Source organism: Podarcis vaucheri (genome assembly GCF_965113315.1).
Source record: "Podarcis vaucheri genome assembly, chromosome: 2".
Classification (NCBI taxonomy): domain Eukaryota; kingdom Metazoa; phylum Chordata; class Lepidosauria; order Squamata; family Lacertidae; genus Podarcis; species Podarcis vaucheri.
Window position 1 is genome coordinate 126,490,436 of NC_138760.1, and position 27,851 is coordinate 126,518,286.

At 47.2% G+C, this 27,851-nt stretch overlaps 1 protein-coding gene and 1 long non-coding RNA gene across 2 annotated transcripts; one reads left to right on the forward strand and one right to left on the reverse strand.

The window, feature by feature from the left end:
• Positions 1-10,708: 10,708 nt before the first annotated feature.
• On the reverse strand, positions 10,709-20,807 carry LOC309524951 (zinc finger protein RFP-like). Its single transcript, XM_082210212.1, has 7 exons — positions 20,318-20,807; positions 19,170-19,265; positions 17,984-18,214; positions 16,579-16,601; positions 15,238-15,356; positions 14,803-14,835; positions 10,709-11,448 (listed from the first exon to the last, which is right to left on the reverse strand). The coding sequence occupies exons 1-7, from the start codon at positions 20,741-20,743 to the stop codon at positions 10,931-10,933; spliced, it is 1,446 nt and encodes a 481-aa protein (XP_082066338.1). The 5' UTR covers positions 20,744-20,807; the 3' UTR covers positions 10,709-10,930.
• Positions 20,808-21,192: 385 nt separating this feature from the next.
• Positions 21,193-27,540, forward strand: LOC309525411. Its single transcript, XR_014216245.1, has 3 exons — positions 21,193-21,256; positions 25,638-27,194; positions 27,504-27,540. It is a non-coding gene; the product is annotated as an uncharacterized lncRNA (long non-coding RNA).
• Positions 27,541-27,851: the final 311 nt, after the last annotated feature.

A 27,851-nucleotide genomic window follows, 5' to 3' on the forward strand; every position in this document is an offset into this window, starting at 1 on the left:
TCCAGGATCTGAGTCTTGGTGTGTCTCTCTGGCTTCAGCCACAGACGGCAGAGATGGTGGAGTCGGCTGCAAACCTCTCAGGGTCCCTCGGCCTCCCGGGAGCAGAAATGCCAGCATTGTACGTCTAAGCTGAGGGTCTCTTGCTCACCTGTGTTGTTCTGCGTGGTTCTTTCCCAGAATCCTGCACTGCGTTCAGCCGACAAGCACAAGCGTCTCTTCCTTCTTCAGGGCCAAAGGAGTCACGTTTCTCCATGGAGGCAGAACCAGCTCCTCCCGTTTCTGCCAGTTTCTTTCTCGGTGGAGATTCTCCTAATCTGAGGGGCCGCCAGGTCCTGCAAAGCCAAGAGCAAATTATTGGTGAGTAAATAGTTGCACTGTTGGGCAGGAGATTTTCCCTGAGCAACTGTGAATGAGCCCATCTCGCCACCAGGCTAGAGAGTGCGGAGATTTGAAGATGGACTACAAACATGAGGGAGGTTCCTTTATTTAATTAATTTTTATTTATTGAATTTACAGGTGAAACTCGAAAAATTAGAATATCGTGGGTGAAATATACTCAGAGTCGAGAGTGGATTTCATGCTCTTTATTCAGCTCATAGTGGTGAGGAGGGAATGCAAGTCCCCTCAAAGTATCTGCTTTATATACATTATTTACACAATGGGGTGCATGTGATTGGCTAATTCCGGAATTCTCCTGTAGGTCAATCAGGTTGTGGATTCACTTCTATCTGGAGCCGGATTGGGTGGCTCCTGCTGACCAATCGTACTGCTGCATTGTTCTAGAACCAATCAGACTGCTGCATTCTGAATCCTATTGTTCTAGGACCAATCAGACTGCTGCATTTTGGATCCTATTGTTCTAGGACCAATCAGAGTGCTGCAGTTTGGATCCTATTCAACTCAGTATATAACAGTGGGAAAGTTCGTTTATTTCAGTCATTCAACTTAAAAGGTGAAACTAATGTATGAGCTAGACTCATGACATGCAAAGCAAGATATGTCAAGCCTTTATTTGTTATAATTGTGATGATTACGGTGTACAGCTGATGCAAACCCGAAATTAACAATCTCACCTGCATATACTGCCCTATACCCAGAAGTCTCCGGACGGTTCACGGAAAATATTGCAATATATAAAATCAAAATAAGAACAATAGCCCAATAACACACCCCTGTTCAAAAAAGAGCCACATTTTAAAAGGGTATAGGATGTCCATCAGGTCAGCCAAAGGCCTGGTTAAAAAGGAACATTTTTGCCTGGCGCCTAAAGGTGTATAATGAAGGCGCCAGGTGAGCTTACCTGGGGAGAGCATTCCACTGCATGTCAGGGCCGTGTGCTAATTTTGACATATTTTAAATTTAATTTAATTTAATCAAAGTAATACCTGCAGCAGCTGAGATTCAGTATACTGCCTCTAGATGTGTAGGTTCCTCTCCTCTCGCAGCTAAGACAGCAGCTTTGCTTGTGCATATCCCATATTTCTGTGACTGGGGTGTGAGCCTAGGGCTTGGGAGCCCAGGGTTCAAATCCTCAGTCAGCCATGAAACTCTGGGTGGCGTTGGGCCAGTCATTGCCTCTCAGCCTGACCTCCTTCACAGGTTTGTTGTGAGGATGAAACGAGGAGTGGGGGAAACCATGAAGGCCACCTTGAGCTCCTTCAAGAGAAAAAGGTGGGGTGTAAACGACGTTTCAGCAATAAAATCACCTGCCCATTGGCAAAGGTAAGCATGGTTTCAGATGGGATGGGGACTGCACGTTGAGATTCCTGCACTGAAGGGGCTGGACTAGATGACCCTCGGGTCCCTTCCAACGCTATAAATCTATGGTCAGGGCTGGTGCTACGTTGGCCACCTAGGAAGCAGCGGAGGGCCTAGACCGCAGAGGGGCGCAGTTTCACGCAGATTCGTTTTTTGTCCTGTCTTGTAAAGGGCGGATAATACAGTGGTACCTCGCAAGACGAATGCCTCGTAAGACGAAAAACTCGCAAGATGAAAGAGTTTTTCGTTTTTTGAGTTGCTTCGCAAGACGAATTTCCCTATGGGCTTGCTTTGCAAGACGAAAACGTCTTGCGAGTTTGTTTCCTTTTTCTTAAAACCGTTAATACCCAGGGAATCCGTGCTTCGCAAGATGAAAAAACTTGTAGAACGAACAAACTCGCAGAACGAATTAATTTCGTCTTGCGAGGTACCACTGTATGGTGCTTTTCTATTTTGAAGAATGGTGTCATTTCTACGAGCCAACTGCTTTTGAAAATTTTGTTGTTGTTTAGTCGTGTCCGACTCTTCGTGACCCCATGGACCAGAGCACGCCATTAGCAATTTTGCTGGGGGTGTGTGTGCGTGCAAGTAGCTAGTCTTCTCTAGGGTTCTAGATTCGCATTGGTGTTTATTGATTTTGATTGATTTATGGGGGCAGCTACCCCTTCCTCTCTAGGAAGCAAGCTCCGCTACTATTAACCCTGAGAAGGCCAAGCAGCAACAAATATCTCTGCAAGCAGGATGGATGCTTGTGCATTGCACTAGATGATGATGATGATAACTTGTTGGGCGGCTTCCAAAAAAATATAAAAACAGAATAAAACATCAAACATTAAAAACTTCCCTAAGCAGGACTGCCTTCAGATGTCTTCTAAAAGTCAGATAGTTGTTTCTTTCCTTGACATCTGGTGGGAGGTGTTCCACAGGGCGGGCACCACCACTGAGAAGGCCCTCTGCCTGGTTCCCTGTAACTTGGCTTCTTGCAGCAAGGGAACCGCCAGAAGGCCCTTGGAGCTGGACCTCAGTGTCCGGGAAGAACGATGGAGGTGAAGACGCTCCTTCAGGTAAGAGGTGACATGACAGAAGTTCATTGTAATGGATTTATGGTGCTAAACTGTTAGGTTTAGTAAATATCACGATTTAATTAGAACTTGCACGTTATAACTGGGATGTGTTGCAAGACAGTCTCAATGTGCATTAAAACGGGTAAGGTAAGGGGCCTGAGGTGTTTCATTAGCATTTATGTGTAAAGACTGTGTTGCACACAGTCACCCCCTTAAATCACCCCCTTCTAACAGACCCACCAAGTGTCCCTATTTTCCAGGATTTACTGAAACCATTTCTTTTTTGATCCTGGAACATCCTTAGTTTCCTTAGGATGTCCCTATTTTCATCAGAGACATGTTGGGGGCATGGAGTTAGGCGACCCCCAAGCCAAGGAGATAAATAACTCTACAACCTTTAGAAGACATCTGAAGGCAGCCCTATATAGGGAAGGTTTTGTTTTTTTAAATGTTTAATATTTTATTATGTTTTTACATATGTTGGAAGCTGCCCAGTTTTGCTGGGGCAATCCAGTCAGATGGGCAGGGATTAATAATAATAATAATAATAATAATAATAATAATAATAATAATACAGTGGTAAAGGGACCCCCGACCATTAGGTCCAGTCGTGACCGATTCTGGGGTTGCGGCGCTCATCTCGTTTTTCTGGCCGAGGGAGACTGCGTACAGCTTCCGGGTCATGTGGCCAGCATGACTAAGCCGCTTCTGGCGAACCAGAGCAGCACACGGAAACGCCGTTTACCTTCTCACCGGAGCGGTTCCTATTTATCTACTTGCACTTTGACGTGCTTTTGAACTGCTAGGTTGGCAGGAGCAGGGACCGAGCAAGGGGAGCTCACCCCGTTGCGGGGATTCAAACCACCAACCTTCTGATCAGCAAGTCAGGCTCTGTGGTTTAACCCACAGCACCACCCGCGTCCCTTTAATACAGTGGTACCTTGGGTTAAGTACTTAATTTGTTCCGAAGGTCTGTTCTTAACCTGAAACTGTTCTTAACCTGAGGTACCACTTTAGCTAATGGGGCTTCCTGCTGCCGCTGCGCCGCCAGAGCACGATTTCTGTTCTCATCCTGAAGCAAAGTTCTTAACCCGAGGTAATATTTCTGGGTTAGCAGAGTCTGTAACCTGAAGCGTATGTAACCCGAGGTACCACTATATTTTGGGATAGTTAATTTATACAAATATGGTGCCAGGGAATCAAACTGAGAAGGGGGTAAAAAGGCATACCAAGGACAGAGTTTCTTTATAATGGCCAGATTGTTCTGTTGCTCTAAGTCCTTCAGACGCTGTCCAATTAGTTTTTTTGCTTTAAGAAAGCCCATCATGGTTAAATGATGAGGTACCAGTGCAATAGTATAGGACAACCCTGTCTTCATTGGAGAAATGTTGGAGGCTATGTTGCAATACACATTGAGCCTGTCTTATAACATATCCCAGTTATAACATACAAGTTCTAATTAAATCCTAATATTTAACAACCTAAGCATTTTAGCACCATCGATCTATTACATTATTAAAAACTACTCGTGGCATGGAGAGAAGCGGATGGAGATGTCAGGAAAAAGCACCAAGGCAAAAGCCAGCTCCAGATGGCTGGAATGCAAAACAGGATGTTGTGTTTTGCAGATGTACTGTTGGAGAAAAGGTGGAGCCTATTCTCTACTGAGCACCGGATGTTAGCTCAGAGTGTCATGTGACCTGTGCTAGAAGTACAGGGGAGGAGTTGAGTCTCTTCTGATGGAGTCTGAAGGGAACGGTCTCATTTCTATGTACTGATGAGTGCCAGGAATAAACATGTAAAAAGGACTCCTGTCTGTCTCATTTCTCCTCCCTGGGAGAATGCAGGGAGGGAGAGAGAAGAAGAGAGAAGCAGAGGGTGTGTTCTATCTCACGACTAATGAGAAGAATCGCCGGGTTTGTTTACCTAGCCTGCCGGGGTCGCAGACGGAAGGTAAACACAGTATCTCGCTCAATTGCCTCGGGGGAGGCCAGGTACCTCTGCCTGTGAGCCAAGATACTAACAGGAGAAACGTTTCTTCCCCTCTCTCATAACACTGGAAATTGCTGGAAGGTTCAGAGCCAGATAAAAGAAAGCATTGCTAAACTATGGAACTCCCTCCCACTGGAGACCGTGGCAGAAGAAGAAGAAGAAGAAGAAGAAGAAGAAGAAGAAGAAGACGACAAAATCATGGAGGAGATGGCTGTCAATGGCCACTAGCAACAGTGGCTGTGATTTGACTCCGGAGCAATTGCTCCACGGGCATGCATTGATTTTAATTGGTCTCCTCTGAGTTAGTGGGATATCCCCTAGCATTCCTTTTCCCGCCCACAAGAAGCAGGAAAAGCAAAACAAAACACCCCACATCTTATCTTCCACCCAGGCCTGCCCTCAAATTGAGTGGGGGAAGGAACTCTTTCTGCGGCTTGACCCCTCCGAGGAGCCTGAGACACTTCAGGTTCCCAGTCGGTGCTGCCAGCGCGGATGCCAAGAGAAACAGCACCGGGGGACCAAAGAGGTACGGAGCTGACGGAAGAGGCAACCGCATGTCGAATAAGCTCCGGAAGTGCGTGCTGCATGACTCTTTTGTGCCCCGCTTTTCTGTGTGAGTGTTATGGCCGCTGCAGGCAGCTCCCCATTTGGAGGAATTGGTGACTTTCTTTGAGCAATACAGGTGGCCAGGAGAGTGAAGACCGGAAAGAAACCTCCCAGCTCTGGTTTTCTTGTATAGATTTCTGCATGCAGTTGCAAAACATCAGAAAAGCAGGGCCCAAACGTCCATTGCAATGGTTCCCCCCCTTCCCCCAACCCCTTAAACCTTTGCATTAGGGGGGCAGAGAGGGAACTGGTGCTCTGGTGTAAAGTCAGATGCCTGGCTGGATGGGGAAAGCTGTGGTCCTTTGGGAAGGCTTTAAAAGTGGATTAAGCATCCTCCCTAGAGGATGAGGCCATCAGGGCAGTCCTGGCACAGTTCCCCCTTCACTGTCGGAGACAAGAGATGCGTCTGAATACCAGGCTCAGGGAATCTTTTAAGTGTCACTGTTGACCTCCAGTCCAGCTTGCCGGCTTTCCATCGGGGCATCTGGTGGACCACTGTGAGAACAGGAGGCTGGACTGGAGGGGCCACTGGCTGCATCCAGCTGCAGGGCTCGGCCTGGGCCGGCTGAATGGAGCCTCCATTCTCAGAGGCAGTCTATCTTGGAATACCAGTTTCTGGGAATTTGCAGGTGGGGAGAGGCACTGCGGCACTTTGGGGCTTCCCACAAGAGTCTGTTTGACCACTGTGGTGGAATCTAGACACATATAAAAATGCTTTTTTTTAAAAAAAAAGTTTTTAAAAAATATATTGAATTTGCCATAAGCTCACCATTGCCATCTAGTGTCACATTTGTATAATGCACTGAAAACACATTAAAACGTTATATTTGCAGCTGTATAGCTGAGCCCTGTGAGAACAGGAAACTTGACAAGGTGGGCCACATTGGAAAATGTTTATTGAATATATGGGGGGATTGTGCACACTTGAAAACATTGGCAGCATTAAGATAAATTCAACAGCGTATTTTTTTTTAAAAAAAATATTTATACTTTTCAAATTTATAAATTTAATTAGTATTACAATCAATTTAACATTTCAAAATTTGACTTCCTTCCCCCTCTTTCTGCACTACATTGGCTCCCAGTACGTTTCCAAGCACAATTCAAAGTGTTGGTGCTGACCATTAAAGCCCTAAATGGCCACGGTCCTGTATACCTGAAGGAGCGTCTCCACCCCCATTGTTCTGCCCGGACACTGAGGTTCAGCTCCAAGGGCCTTCTGGCTGTTCTCTCCCTCAGGCAGATATAGTATGTTTAAGCTGAAGAATGACAAAGGGAGAGTGTGGTAGATTACTGCCAGTTTTTGATATTGGATGGTGGATCTCAGGCTACTTGTGGTTGGACGTGCCTGATCTAGAAGATATAGATGATCTGATTAGAAAAATAATGGGGTTGATGGATGGAGTGGGAGGAAAGTTTATTTTGAAGTCTATTTCTGTGTTGCACCAGCTGCAATTGATAACAAAATGGATTGTGTTTTGTTGATTAATAGCTATTATTTTCTTAAAAGAAGCAAGACCCCCCCCCCAGGTTAATTAGTTAAGTCCCCAAATGTTCTAGACTCCATTATGAAGCATCTCAACTTGATGGTTCCTAACGAAGGCCAGGGACACATCACAAGGGCAGCCACAGACCCACACTGACAACCACAGCTCCCAGTAACTCACACTGTATTTGTCCTCTTGGGGGCTTCCCACTGGGGCACCATATCGGCTACTGGGAGAAGAGGAATCTGGACTAGATCGGCCTCTGGGTCTGCACTGCCTTGTCGTGAAGACCGTTTAAGATAAGAGGACGCCATTTTCTGTTCAACTCTTACGATGCCAACTTGGTTTAGTGATTGTAACATCATGACTGGTCTATATCATTCAGCTGCATGTTTCTCTCTGGGGCTCTAAATGGGGTCTTGTTTTGAGTGTGACTTTTTGGATGTGAATATATGAACTTGTCGGACTCCTTATTAATTGCTTTTCACCTAAAATAGGAATCAGTTGGGTCTTCAGAAAGTTAAACGAATAGTATAAAGAAGGTCATGAGCATTACTTCAAAAATGGGGAAGAGCTGCAGCTCAGGGGAACAGCGTCTGCTTTTTCCAGGTTCAACCCCCTCATCTCCTCTGGGAAAGGTGCCGGTCTGAAATCCAGTAGAGCCACAGCCACTTAGTGTAAGTAGACACTGCAGAGCAAGATGTCCCTGCACCTAAAGCATCAATGCAGCTCAATTACACACACACACACACACACACACACACACACACACACACACACCAGTGCATGGCATCTCCAGGATTGACTTTCTGTTCCCACAGTTCAGGGAGGCCGGAGCTGAGAGATGTTGCGTTGTGTTTGAGAGGTCTGCTCCTTCCTGATTTGTTTTCCTGCTGCCTGAAGAAACCAGTCGTTGTTAATTCAAGAAAGTTCTCTGTCAAGGCTTCCTGTCCCAGGAGGGGACAAACGAACTGCCCACCCCCTGCTCTGGTCCCCACGATGGAGGCAGAGACACATTATCTCCACATTGCAGATCCTCGTAGCAGTAGAAGTGTTGGCCCTCCAAGAAAGCTGAATGGTGGGAGATCCAGGACAGATAAAAGCATTTCATTGTGCAGCACACAATTGAGCTATGGAACTCACTGCCACTGGAGGCAGAGATGGCTACCAGCTTAAAATCATGGAACTGCAGAGTTAGAAGGGACCACAATTGTCACCTAGTCCAGATCTCTGCAACGCAGGAATCTTTTGCCCAACGTGGTGCTCAAGCCGGTGACCCTTAGATTAAGACTATTGTGCTCCATCCATTGAGCTGGGGACAAGACAAGGGGACAAATTCATGGAGACTAGGCCGTGAAGCACAATGGCTCTGCTCTGCCTCCACAGTCCAGAGGCAGCAGGCTTCTAAATCTTGTCAGCTTTGCCTTTGAGCCAGTGCCACCGACTGGGCTCAACCTCTTCAGCCCCGACTGGGCCAGGCGAGCTGGGAAAGCACTTCCAGAGACCTTCCACTGCCGGGAGCAGGTCTAAGTGCTGTGGACTCACAACTCGGAGCTGTGAGCACCAAACTCAGTTCCAAAGTCAGCCGAGCACAGCAGAGTATATATTACACGAACGACGGCTCTGAAGCATAACTTCTTTACTGTATTCTTTTACAGCTACTGCAAAACTAAAATAAACTACTGAAGACTATCGGAGACGCTGGACTGCAGGAGTGTTACAGTTGCTTGAGTGGTCACCTTATCTCTATACAGTGGTACCTCGGGTTACATACGCTTCAGGTTACAGACTCCGCTAACCCAGAAATAGTGCTTCAGGTTAAGAACTTTGCTTCAGGATGAGAACAGAAATTGTGCTCCGGCGGCGCAGCAGCAGCAGGAGGCCCCATTTGCTAAAGTGGTGCTTCAGGTTAAGAACAGTTTCAGGTTAAGAACGGACCTCTGGAATGAATTAAGTACTTAACACGAGGTACCACTGTACAGATAACAGGCTCCTTTTGAAGTCAGGCTGGAGCGGAAGAAGCGATGCGCAAATCCCACCCTCCTTTCTGAAACATTGCCAGAAGATTCTTGCAATGGGAGGGGTGAAATATCCACAGATCTCAGATGCTGGAAACTGCAAGGGTGGGGGAGGAGGCTGGTTTTGCTCTCTGGTTCTGCTTGCAGGTGTCTCACGGGCGTCTGGGTGGCCCCTCTTGGGTGCTGGACCATATGGGAGACTTTTTGTGTCCTTCCATGGGGCGAGTGGAAACTCGCAGGGAAATGTATGATGACACACAAACATCGCCAACATCATAGAGGGGATGGAGCAAGGGAAGGTGGCCCTCAGGCAGGTGGGGGGCGGCAAAGGTGTCTTTATTTTGACATGTGCCACCACCCCATGGGAAATGCAGGAAAAGGAGATCAGGCTGCACAGGACAGAAGTCAGCGGCCCTGATAGTGGAGCCAGGGAGAGTCCTGCCAGATCTTTGAGGGGTCAATTCCACAGACATTTGTTGTTCTAGCTCTTAATATCCCAGGAGAGAAATCAGATGCAGCTGGTGCTGAAAAGACCCTCCTTGGGGGAGCATTGTGCATTTGGGGTGGGGCTGAGGAACACGGGGAAGGTGTCCTGCGAAATGTATAGGGCAGCACAGTGTCAGCATCACCCTATAGCCAGTGCACCAACTGGACTCATGCACCACAACCCCGACTGGGCTGGGCGAGCTGGGTAGCACCGCCAGAGACCTCCTTCTCCCACAGGAACAGGTCACAGTGCTGTGGACTCACAGCTTAGAGCTGAGAGCACCGGATTCACTGTCTCAATAATACAGTCGTTGCGCAGCAGAGTTTTGCAGAGTCTTGCAGAGTACAAACCACTCGGAGAGCAGCTCTGTAGAATATCTTCCTTTTATTCTATAACTACAACTATGATACAAAGCTATATACAGAGCTGAATATTCTAAGCATAAATCAATAAATCAATGCTACACTGAGAGTCTGCAGCTGCTCTTAGCAGCAACCTTATCTCTAGGATCTCTAACACTCTCACTCTCTCCGATACACTGACTGACTGACTCTCTCTCTCACACACAGATATGTTGCTGGGCAGAATAAGTAGATAGGCAGGACACGCCTCCTCTTCTCTCTGGAGAGTCAGCAGAGACCATCAGGAGATGATGAGGAGATTCTTGGGTATGGGAGGGGTGAAATCTCCTCACACAGCCCATGAGGCCCCCTCCGGAAGCTGCCGGACTGCAGCTCCCATCCTCTCTGACCCCCGGCCATGCTGGATGGGTCAGAGGGGAGTTGAGTCCAGCATTATCCAGAGGACACCCCATTTGATGCCCCTGACATACAGAATGCAGCCTGTAAATACGGAACGTTACTGCATCAACCCTAAACACGTATAACTGGGCCGAAGCCCCACTCAATGCAATGAGCTTTATTTCTAACAACGTGTGGAGATGGGGAGGCTGCATTTTCAGAGGACCTTTGAAGCTGACGCCCCTGCTCAATTTCTTTTTTATTTTCTTCCCATCTGAGGTCTCCAGAGTAAGGAGCTATCCTGCCTGATGTGGGGCAAGGGGTTCGTTTTTTAGTCCTCTATTAATCCAATTATGCATGCATTTTCACAGCTGCATAAGGTCTTGTGGGGAGAGGAAGGTTTCGTAGAATCGCAGAGTTGCAAGGGGTCCTGAGGGTCATCTAGTCCCACCCCCTGCAGTGCAGGAAACCTTTGCCGAACGTGGGGCTCCAACCCACAACCCTGGGATTAAGAGTCTCATGCTCAGACATCTCAAAAGGAAAAAAAGACTGAAGGTGAGGAAAAGATGATTTATTGGGACTGTTAAAAGTGTGACTGTCTCTTTAAGAAGAAGTAAGCTGCAGAGGGAATTATGGAGAAAGTAAGGAAAATGAATCTTCTCAAATTCCCCTTGAAAAACTGCCCATGGTTCTCCTGGTGGGTAAATGTTTTTTATATATGAGTCACTCTGGTCTGGAGAGAAACTCCTACTGGGCCTGAGAGGCAGATTTAGTCTCCTCAGGAGATATTGAGGTGGGTTTCATTTCCCCCCAGATAAAAGAAAGGGAGGAGGGTCTCTCCAGAGAACGAGGCTCCTGAGAACGTGTAGAGTTCGGCTCCTGAGTCAGAGTTATAAAAAGACACACGTCCCCCTTCATAGTCCAGAGTCACCCGGATCCTCCTGGGCTCCTCATTCAGGGACAGAGCAGAGTAATGAGGGGAGGTGCAGGCCCAGTACTTCCATCCCCTCTTCCCCACAGCCCAGATCCCTCTCTCAGGGCTAAAGGAGAAGATGCCCTTTCTCTCCACAGACTTCCTGGCGACCCCCAGAACCCAATATTCCCCACTTCCCACAGTGACTTCCCAGAAATGTCTGCCTGCTGTGAATCCCTCACGTCCCAACACACAAGGCCATTTAATGAATCTCTCAGGATTATAAAGCAGGGCTTGAGGTTTGTCTCCCAATCTCAGGCCTTTCCGATCCTTGGACAGGATGAGTTCAGGATGGGCTGTGTCTGGATCCAGAGTGACATTTGCTGTTGGGAAGAAGATGAGGGAGAGAGAAGATTAGGCAGAGTCAGCAGAGAGAGAGAGAGAGATGGACATCCTAATCCAAGAAACACCCCCAAAACCCAGATTCCCTTTCAGATCAAGGGGATTACTTTGCATCATAGGTGTTGTGTATTAAGTCAAAGGATTTTATATCTGTATTATTATTGTCTGTATTTGCATTAGGGTAAAGTAACTGCCTTTTGGTTTCAGAGGGTACACCTACTATTGGTTCATTTAAGCTGCTGTATTTGGATCCTCTGTCTTATTGGTTTCCTCCAAAAGGCAGGACTGTGATTGCCTGATATTGTTCCCTCCAAAATGTATCCTTCCTAGCTAGTCTCCTGTCCCTATAAATGTAGCTTTCCCCTCCTCAGTCTTCAGTCTTGTTGCTTTAATAAAGAAGTGTTACTAGAGAACTGTCTCCAGCATATTATGTCAAGAGAGCTGAAATCACAAACCCCACGTCACAACAATATGCAAGACTGAGACTCCTCCTTTCAGACTTTCATCAGAATAAATATCTTCTGGTTGGTTTTTAACTCAGTTTCCTTCACTTTCTTATATTCAACTTCCATTGTGCCTGCCCTCCTCTCAACCCAGGCATTTTCTAAGAGGAAAAACCACCCAGGAAACCTTTTACTCATCTCTTCTGTGTTATCTAAGGGGAAAGAGAGGAGAACTGGAGGAGGCAGGAGAGGAGAGAAGCTGCTTTCCTCTGACAATCTCTGTGGGAATTGGCCTTCGGGGACCTCTGGGTTGGGCTGGGGGAGGAGGACCCCCTGTTATAATAATAATAATAATAATAATAATAATAATAATAATAATAATAATAATAATATCAACATTTGCATACTGCCCATCATATATAGGTCTGAGGGTGGTCCACAGCATAAAAATACAACACAAAACCACATAGAGGCTTCCCCTCACTTTTGCGGGAGTTATGTTCTGGGCCCTCGTGCACAAAAGTGAAAATCGTGTTAAGTGGGGAGCCTGTTTATTCCTGCTCTCCATCTCTCTCATCCACTTGGTCTCTCCTTCCTCCCAACCATCTTGGAAGTTTAGGCCTTGCCACCAGGGAAGAGGAGGCAGGTGGCAGGGCAATTTTACAAAGGACTGCTTATTCCAGGCTTCTCTTTGGGATTTAATATATACCATAAGACTAGTTCCCTGGGGGAAGCGGGGAATAACTCAAAAGGTTACCAGTTTGGGGCTGAGATAGTCATGATAGGCAAGTGTAGGGCTGCCCTATTTTGAAGAGCAAGAAAGAGGACACATTTGCCAACTTTGACGTTTAACCATGGATCACTATGATGACTCTCATTTGAAATACCCCTACTATATGTAGGCTATAGAAGCTGTGCTATATTGCTAGTAGCAATGTTCTTAACTTTCAACAACAAAGGAATAATAATAATAATAATAATACATATAGCTCCCTCACTTGCCACATGAAATATTTGGGCACATGTTCACATCTTTCTGAATGTAAGTGAGCACAGAACAATTTATTAACCTATTGAACATCTGCATGTGGACTCTCCTTAAGGGCAGGGGGGGTCTTAACTCTTGCCCTCCTGGACTCCTCCTCCAAGATCTTGTAGCTGAGCCAGCGTCCTTTTGGTTCAGCCACAAGAGAAGGGATTTTTACAGTATGTCGCTAGCTTAAGATGCTGCTCTGTTGCGATTCTCTGCTGCAGATTAGCCGAACCGGGTGCCTTAGATCTGACTCTAATGCGGGCATAGGCAACCTTGACCCTCCAGATGTTTTGGGACTACAACTCCCATGATCCCTAGCTAACAGGACCAGTGGTCAGGAATGATGGGAATTGTAGTGCCAAAACATCTGGAGAGCCGAGGTGGCCTATGCCTGCTCTAATGCAATATTAAAAATTTCATGGGTATTAAAAAAAAACTTGGGGACATTTTGCCAAATTTTAGAAATCTGCCCCGATACAAATTTTAAGAAATTTTGATCATGAAAATAGAAGACATGGCTGGGAAAAAGAGGACACATGGCAACCAGGCCTGAAAAAGGTCACATGATGTAAAAGCAACCCAACTCTCTCTAGCCAGGAGGAAAGCTCTTCCCTCCTCCGCCTGATCCTTCTGGGAAGTTTCTCTCTCCCCCTTCAAGTCCACCCTCTCTGCCTTTGTGGTACAAACAGCAGGGCTAGAGTCTAGCGGTGGATGGTTCTCAATTGTACAGAAGAGACTCTTGACCCCCCATGAAACACTAGTCCCCCCCCCTCCTGTCAATTGGGGTCTCCATGTGAAATTTACCTCTGTGGAGATTTCTGAAAGACTGGACATTTGAGGAAGCAAAAACTGGGTTAATAGCTCAAAAAAAACATTTTTTTTTTTTTTGGTAAAGCATCTGTTGTTTCCTTATTTTAAGCAAAAGATGACATCATAGAACAAATAATTGCAAAGACAACAACTTTAGGCCTAAGGAATTAAAACAACTAACGTATTTAGCTGTGATTCCTGCATTGCAGGGGGTTGGACTAGATCAGGGGTCAGCAAACTTTTTCAGCAGGGGGCCGGTCCACTGTTCCTCAGACCTTGTGGGGGGGCGGACTATACAGTGGTACCTCGGGTTAAGTACTTAATTCGTTCTGGAGGTCCATTCTTAACCTGAAACTGTTCTTAACCCGAAGCACCACTTTAGCTAATGGGGCCTCCTGCTGCCGCTGCACCACCGGAGCACAATTTCTGTTCTCACCCTGAAGCAAAGTTCTTAACCCGAGGTAATATTTCTGGGTTAGCGGAGTCTGTAACCTGAAGCGTTTGTAACCCAAGGTACCACTGTATTTTGGAAAAAAATGAACAAAATCCTATGCCCCACAAATAACCCAGAGATGCATTTTAAATAAAAGGACACATTCTACTCATGTAAAAACAAGCTGATTCCCGGACAGTCCGCAGGTGGGATTCAGAAGAAGATTGGGCCGGATCCAGCCCCCAGGCCTTAGTTTGCCTACCCATGGACTAGATGACCCTTGGGATCCTTTCAAACTCTACTATTCCATGATTCCATGGGGAAAACAGAAATGGTAAACGATGCTATAAAATGGCAGAATACAACCATAGGCAGGAATGGAACTCAGACTGGTGTTCAGGTTCTTTGCAGGGACAATCTCTGCCCCCAATCCAAGCCTTCAACCTCCCTCCCAGTTCATTCAAGGGACAGACAAAGAACCCAAACACCACTAGAGGACTGTTTCCCAGAGTGACGCCATTGATGGGGGTCCCAAAGTCTGCAGAATGGACAGGAACACCCATGAAATATCAGTCCCCATCCCTCCTGTCAAATTGTTCCTCCCCTGGAAATTTACCTTTCTGAAACTGTTTTCTGTATAACACAGCATCTGAGGAAGCAAAAAGATATAAAGTGTTAGGGCAACACTCTTCCACCTGAGATAAATCTCCATACAAAAGTAACACTTCATAATGTGGCATCCTTGAATTGACTCCATTCAGAGCAGGAGAACCTCCCGAAGGACAACCCCAGATTGTGTAGACTGCTAACCAAAAGGAAAAGGAGGTTCCGTATAATTGAAAACAGATACACTCTGGTTCAGGCTTTCTTTACAGGATCCAGTGTCACAATATACATGGGCCACTCTGGGGGACAGGAAATGAAGGCTGGAGCACCAAGAAGGAAGTTATCCAGGGGTTATTAAATTCCATGCAGTAAGAGCCTGGCATGTTCAGTTCTGAAGAAATATTAGAATTCCCAGTGTGAAATCCTGGCAGCCATTTTTCATTACCTTTCCATTGTTTCATTGTATCCTCCACAAGGTGATTTAGATCACAGGATTCCAAGATCCTGTTCCTCAGTTCTGGAGGGAAAGGCAGTGGGTTCTCTGGACTCTCTCTTTTCTCATACCTGGTGAAAAGAAAAACAATGAATGGCCCCATTGTGGCCCCATCTCCCTAATTATTGCAGGAGATCTCAATAACATGAACAAAGTTGAAGTTTATTTCCCAACAGGTAATTCAACGTGATCTGTTGACACCCACCTCCAAGCCCCGGCCAATGGCTTCGTAAGGATGATAAACAGCACAAGGGACAAGAGGCAACCCTGTGGGACATCACCGGAGGGCTCCCATGGCTTCAAACTCTGCTGCCCCATAACAACTTTCTGGGCCAAACCCCTGGCCAAATCCCTGAAATGGAGTGCCTGCAATCCCTCCCTACCTGAGCCTCTCCAGAGGATGTTAGAAGAAGAAGAAGAAGAAGAAGAAGAAGAAGAAGAAGAAGAAGAAGAGGAGGAGGAGGAGGAGGAGGAGTTTGGATTTGATATCCCGCTTTATCTCTATCCGAAGGAGTCTCAAAGCGGCTAACATTCTCCTTTCCCTTCCTCCCCCACAACAAACACTCTGTGAGGTGAGTGGGGCTGAGAGACTTCAGAGAAGTGTGACTGGCCCAAGGTCACCCAGCAGCTGCATGTGGAGGAGCGGAGACGCGAACCCGGTTCCCCAGATTACGAGTCCACCGCTCTTAACCACTACACCTCCACCCTCCCTGCACCCCCTCTCTCACACAGGAAGTGCGCAACCCCATGCCCCATGGGACTCTCCCTCCAGAGGCATCAAACAACCTGACTTTCACCCCCCACTCAAGACCACCTTCAGCCTCTCACATTGGAAACGCTCCCAAGAAAAAGAGCCAACCCATTCTAGACCAACAGACCTTCCCTCCCTCAGTGCCTCAAAGGGGCTGAGTTACCAGAGTTGGGGGGCTTCCAGTGGGACGTGGAAACATATTGGTACGTCCTAAGCTGTTCCCAGGGATCTTTGGCACTTTCTCTTCTACATGTTTGAAATTACCAAAGTCAATGAACAGAAGGTGAAAGAGAAAGAAAAGAGCCCCTATCCCTCTGTGAAGTGATGTGGGGAGGCAGGAAGGAGGCAGATGACCTTGATCCTTTGAGGGAGAATTGGGGGGGCTACAAGTTCAGAAGAGAGGGCCCTGCTTTTACCTGTGAGATGCCTCAGGGAGTGAGTCCCACAGTCTCCCCCCTGCAGCCCCTGGAGGGCCATGTCTCAGGTTCTTGCATCTCAGCTTCAAAGAGTGATGCTAATGGAAATGAGCCAGATCCACTTACCTCTGCAAGGTCCTTCTCACATCCTAGAGGGGAAAAGAGAAGGGAATTCACTGCACACCTCAGGCCACACTAGGAAGACCCCCTCAGACCCTGGCCCTCGGATGTCAGTCTGCCTGGCACAAGCCAAGGTTTTGGGTAGGAATGGCTGAATCAGCCAGTTTTGGTTTCTCACAGCTTTTATTTCTCTAATCTGAAATTATTAATTTTTCCAGTATCAAGTTCTCCACATTTCCACATCTGTTTACAATTATTATTTTTTAAATCCTTATGAAAATCCACCAGCATTTTAGGGAAATTTAATATTTGTGGGTTCAGGAGAAGATTCGATCCCATCTCTTCTCTTCGATTATAATTAATTAACTTTAATCCCATTTGCATTGTGCCATTCAGACTTAAGTAAGCCTACAGGATAATCCTACCAGGGAAATGTCCCAAGTTGTCTTCCACAGAAGTCCCCAAATTTCAAATTCTACTTTCCAACTGGAAATAAAAAAGCACCTGCAGCATAAAATGCCTCCAAAGTGGTAATAAAACAGCTCAGTGTTTCTTTGGGCTCCTCCACACTTCTGCTTTTCCTGTGCCCAGAAAACATGGGTCCAAGTGGTTTTGCCTTTGCCCTGCCGCTTTCCCTCAGGAAATACCTGCTCCTTAGTTCAACATTGAAGGAAACGTGAATGCAGAAAAAACCTGGCTGAGGTTTGCTCTAATTCAACAGTAAACAGCGGGTTTTCCTGGAAGAAAGGGGTGGGACAAGCAGCAGTCTGGATGAGTCCCTCCAGGGACGCGGACTTATAAAAAATATTGGGGGGGGGCCCCCAGGAAAGCTCATGAATAATAAATAAGCTCATGAATATGCAAATAAAGTGGCGCCGCCTCCTCGTGAGCGAATAGGGGAGAGCGTGCTGCTCCTATTAATCAGCTCCGAAGGAAATTGGGTGGAGCTTTTGCTCGGGAGGGAGGGCAGGAGGCATGCAGCTCGACCCTGTGCATTTTGGGCTGGGGGAGGGGCGGCGGTGGCGCTCTGCTGGAGGGGCGCCCAAGATTATTGGGGGGGGCAGAGCCCCCCAAATGAATTTTTGAGGGGGCTCGGGCCCCCTCAAGCCCCATGGAGTTGGCGCCTATGAGTCCCTCTGTCCTCGCTGAAGCCCAGCCCAGGGCAGGAAGGCAGCATTGCCAAGAAGGAAGGCATTCGGTGATAAATCATCAGCAAAGAGCAGAAACCACCTCCTGTTCCATCAAGAACACAGAAGAGACCCAGGTCTCTTGGGTCTTCCTGTCCATTACAAACCTGACTAGAGGCTCCATCATCTGAACCCCTGCACTTCTTGTATACATGAAAGAGACACATGAAGGATGGGAGGCAGCCTTTTCCTGGAGCCTTGGGCTGTTCCTGCCACCGTCTTACCTGCAGGAGTTCACTCGCTGGCTGCTGACTCTTCTCCTCCATCTCCTGGATGATCCTCTCAAGAGAGGAGAGTTTCCTGGAGAGTCTGGCCAGCTGCTCATCCCTTCTCCCTGCAATCTCCTTCTCCACCTCTTCCATATGATTCAGCAGACCTTTTTCTTGTTCTTCCAGGAACTGGCGCAGTTCTCTGAACTTCTCCACAATCTTCAGCCTCTCTGTTTCTGTTAATTTCTGCAAGAAAAGAGGAGGTCTGAGTGTGTTTGGTGCTTAGCCTCGAAACAGCAGAAACAAAATTGTGAAAATTAAACGGGGTGGACACTTCTGATTTTTCATAGACACGAAACCTTCAGTGGCTAAAGAAGTAAACCTTTATATTGAGGGGAGGCCCTCTCCACTGCTGTTTCTGTTGACTTGGATTTTCCCTGCATGTTTTGGGGCATGGCATAACCAGAGTTCACAGTTGTTCAGAGAACATCCAGGGACATAAAACACCGCTCAGTTTAGACTGGGGTGTAGGAAGGAACAGCAACAGAGGAGGACAAAGTGCAGAGTTCATCCCCATAGCTCCCCTGTTTTCTTTAAAGGTTTTTAAAAGCCTGAGTTTCCTAAAAATGAACTAGAGAGCACATTTAGAATTCAGTTCTTTAGTAATATTTATGGTAAATCAGGATTTGGATTGAAATGCTTCCACCCTTTCAGCTCACAAGTCCTCAGGCTTTTCCTTGACTGCTATTCACATAATAAACGTTAAGGGGAAATAAACTCAATTTAGTGGCATTCAAAGGTGAACTTACCTAATTCGCTATTGCTGAAAAAATATGGAGACCAAAACAGAGCTTTAAAATTCTGATATTTTAAACCTTGACCCAGCCAGGTAATATTCACAAAAAATGTATTTATGAGGGTAAAGTACAGATCAGAATATTTATACAAGTAGGTAGCTACCCTAACATCTGATTCATTTTCAGAACAATAAATTAATAAACAGACTGATATGAAAAATGAGGAGAAGCTGAAATGGGCAGATTCCCCCATCACTTCTCAGTCCTGACTCAATTCTCCTTCTCCCTCTCCTTCTTCTTCTGTTCCTCCTCCTCCTCCTCCTTCTCTATTGAATTTATACACTGCCCTATACCTGGAGGTCTCAAGTGCTTGTTCCCTGTCTAGTAACAACAGGGACACTTACAAGGAGGTCTTTGCTTTCCTTGTCCAGATCTGCTTGATGCGCCAGAATTTCCTCTCTCTCTTTCCTCAGAATCTCCAGGTGGCGACAGATCTCTCCCTAAAGAGAAAAGGGGAAAAAATTGAGACACACAGAGAGATGAAAATCACAATGGCTTCTTGCGCCCAGTGGCCTTGCTAGAATAGCAAAGCAGTTTCCTGGAGGAAATAAAAGTACAGACAAACTACATACTTTCTGCGGCAGCCCTGTGGGGCTCAGGATCCCAGTTAGGTCCCCCCTTGCCTGCAGAGCTGGCAGCCCCTCACCTTTTCTCAAACACCCTCCCTTGTGGAGTGATCTCTCAGCCTCCTCTCCCTTCTTTGGGGGTCCCAGCCTGACTTCTCACCTTGAGGTCTCAGGGAGAAGTGGGAAGAGAAGGAGGAGGAGGAGGAAGCTAAGGCAGGATCCAACCTGGGATGTATCAGTCTAGCCTCAAAGAGATAGTGAGGTCAGCCCAAGAGGCGAGAGATGCAGGGATAGACCAGAGCGTCTCAAAATTTGGGGTGGGAGGAGATACTCAGCCCCCCCCTGCTGAAACATCATTGCAGAGGCTCCACGGCACCCCCAGAATAAGCCACCAGTAGGTGCTTCCACTCCCCACTCCCAAATCTGCTTCCAACAGACACTTGGGGGGTGGGATCCTGCACCATCTGCTCAATTCCTGGCTAACAGTCCCCCCCCCCAAAAGCTGATCCCTTGCTGCTCTCTGTTTTGCAGGGCATTGAGGAGGCATCCTGGTAACCAAAGGAGACATGTACTTAGTTGCCTATGTGCAATTTACACTTCTACTATTCTAAATATGTACAAAGCAACCTTTCTGGGGGATGTGGACGAGGTTAACCCTTTCTCTCCCTGCCAAGGTCCCAGTTCAAATCTTTGAAGCTGCTGTGAGTATTTCAAGATCCCCTTGTCCCCCTGGCAGAGAGAAAGACTCCAGCTCCCCCCTCCAGCCACCCCAGGAGCCCTCAGCCTTCCCCTGGGCTGCTTCCAAGGCGATAAACAGCGACCAATCAATGCCATGTCTACTTTGGACTTCAGAACTAAAAAGCAAACCTCCCAATAAGAATCCACAGCTATTTATTTCTCCCCCTCCAGATCCAGGGATCTCCTACCTTGTATTCCTGGAAAGCCTCCTCCAGAGGAATCACCTTGTGATTTTCATGTTCCTTTGATTTGTCGCACACCAGGCAGATGGGGGCTTCGTGGACTTTGCAGAAGAGCTTCAGGGGCTCCTGGTGCTTCTCACAGATTCTCCCTTTCCCTCCTTCCTCCTTTCCCTCTTGAAGGCTGAGATTCTTCGCTATTTCCACCATATTAGCCAGTTGCCGGTTGGAGACGAGGCTCCTTCTCTGGACTCTTTCTCTGCACTGGGGGCAGGAAGCCTCCGCCTCCGATTCCCCCCAGAACAGGACCAGGCAGAATCGGCAGAAGTTGTGCCCACACTCTGGGATGGTGACTGGATCCTTGAAGTAATCCAGGCAGATGGAGCAAGTGGCTTCATCACGGAGATTCTGGATGTGACTCCCTGCAGCAGCCATGGCTCCCACGTGCTGAAGACCCAGTTAAGTTTCGCTTTTTCAGTTTTCAGTCACTGGGAGTTTCCCTTCCTGGAAATGACTCAGTGATCACATGATCTTTGTTTTTTAAACAAAACATGTCTCCAGATCTTTGTAGTTGCTGAATGTTTTCTCAAGAATCAGCGAATGCTTTTGGATTGCTTCCCATGCTTTTGATTACACACAAACACACACGTACCTAGTAAGTTGTGCTATTCATACTGCAACCTTTTTCATTCATAGGCTTCCTTGTCATTTTTGAATTGGAGAAAATCCTCCTCTGCCCTAAATGGACAGGAGTTCTGATTTAGCAAGCGGGACTTGATTCCGTGAAGAGAACTCCTAAAAGTCTGGTTGCTAATTTTGACTTAATCCGTTTTTAGCATGCTGGCAAAGAACTTCAGATTGAAACAGACGCTTTCAGCCTTGCCAACCTGGTGCCCTCTGTTTCCTGAAGACTACAGCTCCCATTATCCCTGGCCAGGACATCTGCAGGTATGGTTGGGAAGACCTTGCAGAGCCACTGCCAGTCAGTGGAGGCAAGACTGACCTCGATGGACCTGGCAGAAGGCACCATCGGCATGGTGGCAGCCCAGTTATGGCGTTCCTTCCCTAGATATGAATGCCTGGTACGACTTGGCTTTTATTGTTAATCGATATTACTACACAGTGTAAAGTCTTCCTATATTCCTAATAAAGTGTGGTGCCTTCCAATGGCTGAAAAACCTGGAGGGCTTTAACAGGGGATTAGATACAATTCCTGGAGGATAAGATTTTGGTAGGGGTCGCGGGTGGCGCTGTGGGTTAAACTACAGGGTCTAGGGCTTGCCGATCAGAAGGTCGGTGGTTCGAATCCCTGCAATGGGGTGAGCTCCCATTGCTCGGTCCCTGCTCCTGCCAACCTAGCAGTTCGAAAGCACGTCAAAGTGCAAGTAGATAAATAGGTACTGCTCCGGCGGGAAGGTAAACGGCGTTTCTGTGCGCTGCTCTGGTTCGCCAGAAGCGGCTTAGTCATGCTGGCCACATGACCTGGAAGCTGTACACCGGCTCCCTCGGCCAATAAAGCGAGATGAGCGCCACAACCCCAGAGTCGGCCACGACTGGACCCAATGGTCAGGAGTCCCTTTACTTCGGTCATAATAACAGGCTACATCCAACTAAATCCTACTTAGGGCAGACCCTTTGAAATTAATGTTGGGATTTTTAATTCATTTCATTGAGTCTGCTCTGAGTCTGAGTAGGACTAGCATCCGAGGCAACCGTGTGGGAGGGGGGAGGGAGGGAGAGAGCTATGTAAATTTACATAGCAGGAGGAGGGCAAACCTGAGAGCAAATGTAAAAGATGGGACAGCTGCATTTTCCTGCATTGCAGAGGGTTGGACTAGATGATCCTCAATAGGGTCCCTTCCAACTCTACAATACTACAATTATACTTTTCAAATTCATACATTTCATTAATTTTACAATCCATTTAACATTTCAAAATTTGACTTCCTTCCCCCACTTTCTGAGGTTCCTTAAATTTATTTTTTCATATCTTCTGCAGATTCAAATTCATTTAACTCGCTCATTTAATTATCTACTGTAAATACATGCTCTTTTTATCCTGCAGATAAAAACATTAGCAGGATTATTGTAAAAATAAAAACATTACAATCATCCTGCTAATGTTTTTTTCTGTTTACAATTTATCTGTAAGTATTCAAAAAATCATTACAGTGGAACCTCGTGTTATGCACCATCCCCCTTACAAGTGTTTTGGGTATCAAGTTCCACTAACCCAGAAGTAGGTCTCCTGGTAGCAAACGTTGCCCCAGGATGAGAGTAGAAGTCGCGCACCTGCAGCACAGCAGGCCACATTAGCTAAAGTGGTATCTCAGGTTAAGATATAGCTGTCAACCGTCCCTTATTTGGTGGGAAACTCCCTTATCCCAGTGCCATTTCCCACTGCTTTCCCTTATTGATGACGTCCCTTAAATTTCCCGCGTTTCATGTTCACCCGGCTCAGGAGGGAAGCAGCGGCTCGGGGGCCTCTACCGAGAGAGAGAGAGAGAGCACGAGCTGCCGCTTTTTCCCCCTCAGGGGCGCGTCGTGAGGAGACGCATGGTGGCAGGCGGGCAGGCAGCCCCTCTCTTGCAAGACCTCTGCTGCACTCCCAGGGGAAGCCGGAGGCGGCGGCAGCAGCAGCGGCTGAGAAGGCGGCTTGAGGGAGGAGGAAGAGGAGGGGATGGGGAGGGATGCAGAAGGGCGGCGCTTCAGTGTCCGCCGCGGCACCACAGCCGCCTCATGCCGGGCTCGCGGGCGGCGTGGGCGAGAGTCTCTCTCCCTCCCCCCTCTCTTGGGCGGGGAAGGGCCATTGGAACTCCTCGCGCCAGGACGACAGCAGCTGCTTAGCATCACCACCAGCCAGTGCCACATCTTAATGTAGTGATTTCCCCCTCTGCATCCCTTTCATAACTCTTTTTTTATAAATCATTTGTCCATCCATAGTTCAAATTTTTACTACAAGTTTTCTGTCAGTCCTACCAATGTATGTAACTCTTGGCAATAGCTTTTCAACTAAATTATAAACTTTCCCCATTCTTTATTAAAGAGGTCCTCTTCCTGGTTTCTAATTCTGCCTGTAAGCTTTGCCATCTCGACGTCGTTCATCAGTTTTGTTTGCCACTCTTCTTTGGTTGGAGTTGTAGACCCTTAGGATCATGTAGCCCAACCCCTGCAAAACACAGTCAGTGGCAGCCAAAGCAGCCTGGCTCCATCAGTGGCGGATTTCTGTATAAGCCAAGCAAAATCCCTTATTTTGGCTGCTGATCCCTTATTTTTGAGGCTACTGATCCCTTATTTCCAAATCTGTAAGTTGACAGCTATGGGTTAAGAATGGTTTCATGTTAAGGATGGTCCTACAGAACAAATTAAGTTCATAATTGGAGGTACCACTGTATCTGTATCAAATTTTCATTAGGCCAGACATCCGTACGCTGTCAGTCATCTCTGGTGGCAGGTCAAGTCTGATATAGATCAAATGCAGAATACACTTACAGGCATACCTTGGGTTACAGACGCTTCAGCTTGCATTTTTTCGGGTTACAGACCGCCAGAAGTACTGGAATGTTACTTCCGGGTTTTGGCGGTCGCGCATGTGCAGAAGCGCTAAATTGTGCTTTGCGCATGCGCAGAAGACCAAATCGTAACCCGTGCATGTGCAGACGCGCTGCTCTGGGTTGCGGACGCTGCGGGTTGTGAATGTGCGTCCCGCATGGATCACGTTCACAACCCGAGTGTCCATTGTATTTCAAAACAGATGTTTTTGTTAGATGGCTAGTTTCTAGTTTCATTCTCGCCAGTTTAACAGCATAGCCATTAAAACAGTTAAAACAATTAAAACAATAAGATCAGGAAGTTCAAGCTCAGGGGAATTGTTGCTTGAACAGGCCTGTCTTCAAGAGCTGGCGGAATGCCAATACAGTGGTCCCTCGGGTTACATACGCTTCAGGTTACCGACGCTTCAGGTTACAGACTCCGCCAACCCAGAAATAGTACCTCGGGTTAAGAACTTTGCTTCAGGATGAGAACAGAAGTTGTGCTCTGGCGGTGCGGCAGCAGCAGGAGGCCCCATTTAGCTAAAGTGGTACTTCAGGTTAAGAACAGACCTCCGGAACGAATTAAGTCCTTAACCTGAGGTACCACTGTACTGATGATGGCTCTTGTATTTGAGTAGGGAGGGCATTCCTCAATTAGGTAAAGAAACCCACTTCTGTGTTACTGCTAACTAACTAACCGGATTCTCTTAGCTGGCCATAGCGCCCTCACAGGGCAATGGTGGGGAAGGCAGTTTTTCAGGTAACCTGGTCCAGCAGAACCATAGCTGTCAACTTACAGATTTGAAAATAAGGGACCAGCAGCCTCGAAAATAAGGGATCAGCAGTCAAAATAAGGGATTTTAGACAACCAGCTGAAATACGATGTTAAAAGGGACCAGATAATTTGGGAGAGCGGTGCCGGTTTTTAGCCCTTCGTTTCCAGATGTTGCTGTTCAAGACACCAGCTGATGAAACACTGCAATTAAATAACTACAAGCAGCAACCACTTTTCGCGCAGATGCTGCTGCAGTTCTCTATCTTTTCTCTCGTGTTCCATCTGCAGCTCTCAGTTCCATCAGGCAGGGCAGGAGGAAGGGAGGGAATAGTGCCCAAAGTAAACCCGCAGATCAGACCATCTATGCTAGTCTACCACTACAAATCTATGGGAGAAGCGCTTGCGGTCCTTCCTGCGCTTTCCCCCTCTATGGTTAGCCTTTGGAACACCTGCCCATGTCTCCGCCTCCTCTCTCTGAACTGCTTTCTCCATGGTTGCCCTTGCTCTCCTCTCAAGGCTCCTCAGCAATTCATAGGCCACGCCAGGCTGCCCATCTCATCCGGGTCCTTCGGTGGTGCAGCCACAGTACGGCCTAGCGGGAGTGGCAGCGACGGGCAGAGGGGAGGCCCCAGGCAGAGATGCTCAGTTCGGCAGGCATGAGGAGGATGGCGGCGGAAGGGCCCAAGGCTCCCGTCAGTCCCGGCGGGAAGGGGCTCCCGGGGGCCATGGCTGGCGAGAGGAGGCTGGAGGGGGGCAGGCCGGGCAGCCAAGCAACACAGTTGGGGCCTCCCTCCTCCCTGGCCGGCAGGGAGGGAGGGAGGGAGAAGAGCTGCTTCCTTTGAAACCCGGGACATTTAAGGGACATCATCAATAAGGAACAGCAGCGGGACACGGCGCTGGGATAAGGGAGTTTCCCGCCAAATAAGGGACGGTTGACAGCTATGAGCAGAACCCCACATTTTGTTGTCAAAAGTGGCAGGTATCACTGGTTTGTTTGTTTGTTTGTTTGTTTCCCCCAAAGGACTTCTCGCTCCCAAACCTGACCTTGTTTTCTGGCTGGAAGAAGTAGAAGAACCATTTGTGCCGATCTCAGAGGAAGGGGAGCGATGGGCAGGGACCTGCTTAGGTATGTGGTGACAACCTTTTCAGATGCCAAATTATATAATTTAGGTGCTAGAATTGATGGCTTGATGATTTACTTTATTTCTGCGTTCCACAATCTTAATTGCTGTATTTTTCCGTCTGTGAGACACCCCCATATATAAGACGCCACTCGCCGCCAGCAACTGCCATTCGACTGAAGAAGAAGAAGAAGAGTTTGGATTTGATATCCCGCCTTTCACTCCCTTTAAGGAGTCTCAAAGCGGCTAACATTCTCCTTTCCCTTCCTCCCCCACAACAAACACTCTGTGAGGTGAGTGGGGCTGAGAGACTTCAGAGAAGTGTGACTGGCCCAAGGTCACCCAGCAGCTGCATGTGGAGGAGCGGAGACGCGAACCCAGTTCCCCAGATTACGAGACTACCGCTCTTAACCACTACACCACACTGGCTAACCACTGCCCCCTCGCCTCGGCGCCAGGCTATCAACAGCAGCCCTTGCCGCATGCACCAATCAACATCCCTACTGCCGCTGACAATCTCCTGCTCGCGACAACAACCAGTCGCCAGTCCACCCTCGGCACTATCCGTGTATAAGACGCCCCCAAATTGTTGACATTCTTTTTTTAGGGGAAAAACCTAGTCTTATACATGGAAAAATACGGTAATTTCAATTAAACTCCAGTCAAAATAACAATCCCTTATACAACAACTGAAATATTAACGACTTCCATTTGTATTGACACATTAAATGATTTATAAACCGACAAATTAGTTTTTCTAAGATGTGTTATCCTTGCATGTGAAAGCCACTCTTTCCTGTCATTTAATATTGAATATTCTGTTCCGTTTCCCATGTAATAAAGATATCTTTTGCATGCCTGACCACCTTCGTATTAGGGTTTTATGTCTTTTTTTTAATGGCTATCTCCTTTTTTCTAAATTTACTATTGGTTTTCAAAGGCCTCTGGCATGCTTCTTTGCTGTGATGCTTTAATAAATATTCCACACCCATTTTGTGAGTAGCATTGGGGCTCATTTCTCATTCCAGCCTTTGGACCCCCAGAGGTGGGGGGCGGGAAGTCCCACAGGGCTGCAGACACAATATATATTTAAAGTGTGTGGCTTCCCCCAGAGAAATCTGGGAAATGTGGCTTACAGTTCCCAGCGCCCAGAGCAAACTATGGAATATTAAGGGTATTCTCATTCTCATTCAGCCTTCATTGGCATAATTTAGACAATAAAATCAGAAAAGGGGGGGGGGAACCAACCATATAATATTGGCAATCCAGACATATTAAACACATAAAACATATAAAAGACTCAGTAGCCACCATTAAGTAAAATTAAGTGGTTTTAGATTCAACTTTCAAAATCTCGGCTAAATATCCTGAAACAATTTCAGTTGTTTCGGGAATATCATTCCTCAACAGATATTGGATTACAGATTCTTTGCAAGTAGGTACTTGCCGATCAGAAGGTTGGTGGTTCGAATCCCCGCGACAGGGTGAGCTCCCGTTGCTCGGTCCCTGCTCCTACCAACCTAGCAGTTCGAAAGCACGTCAAAGTGCAAGTAGATAAATAGGTACCGCTCCGGCAGGAAGGTAAACGGTGTTTCCGTGCGCTGCTCTGGTTCGCCAGAAGCGGCTTAGTCATGCGGGCCACATGACCCAGAAGCTGTATGCCGGCTCCCTCGGCCAATAAAGCGAGATGAGCGCCGCAACCTCAGAGTCGGCCACGACTGGACCTAATGGTCAGGGGCCCCTTTACCTTACTATGAGCTTCAAAGGAGTCGCCGGTAGGTCTCTGCGAAGAATGTCAGAGAGGGCAGTCCAAAATTATATGGTATATTGCAGTGCTTTCCCCCCCCCAAACAAAATGTTTAGGGGTATGTGTACCCCTGCTTACCCCCAGAAAAAAGCACTTTTTAAAAAAACTTCCAGACAGTACAAATGAGTGGAATGCATTTAAACTGGCTAAAAAAAACCCCTCTCTATAATACGAAGGGAAATCTAAAGTATAAAAATTGTTGGGTACCAATTTATCTCTGTATGTTTATCTGCGTAAGCAGATTGAGTTGGATAAAGTTTTTGAAATTCATGATCTAACAGGCTCTGCTTAATGCGAGAGAAAATAT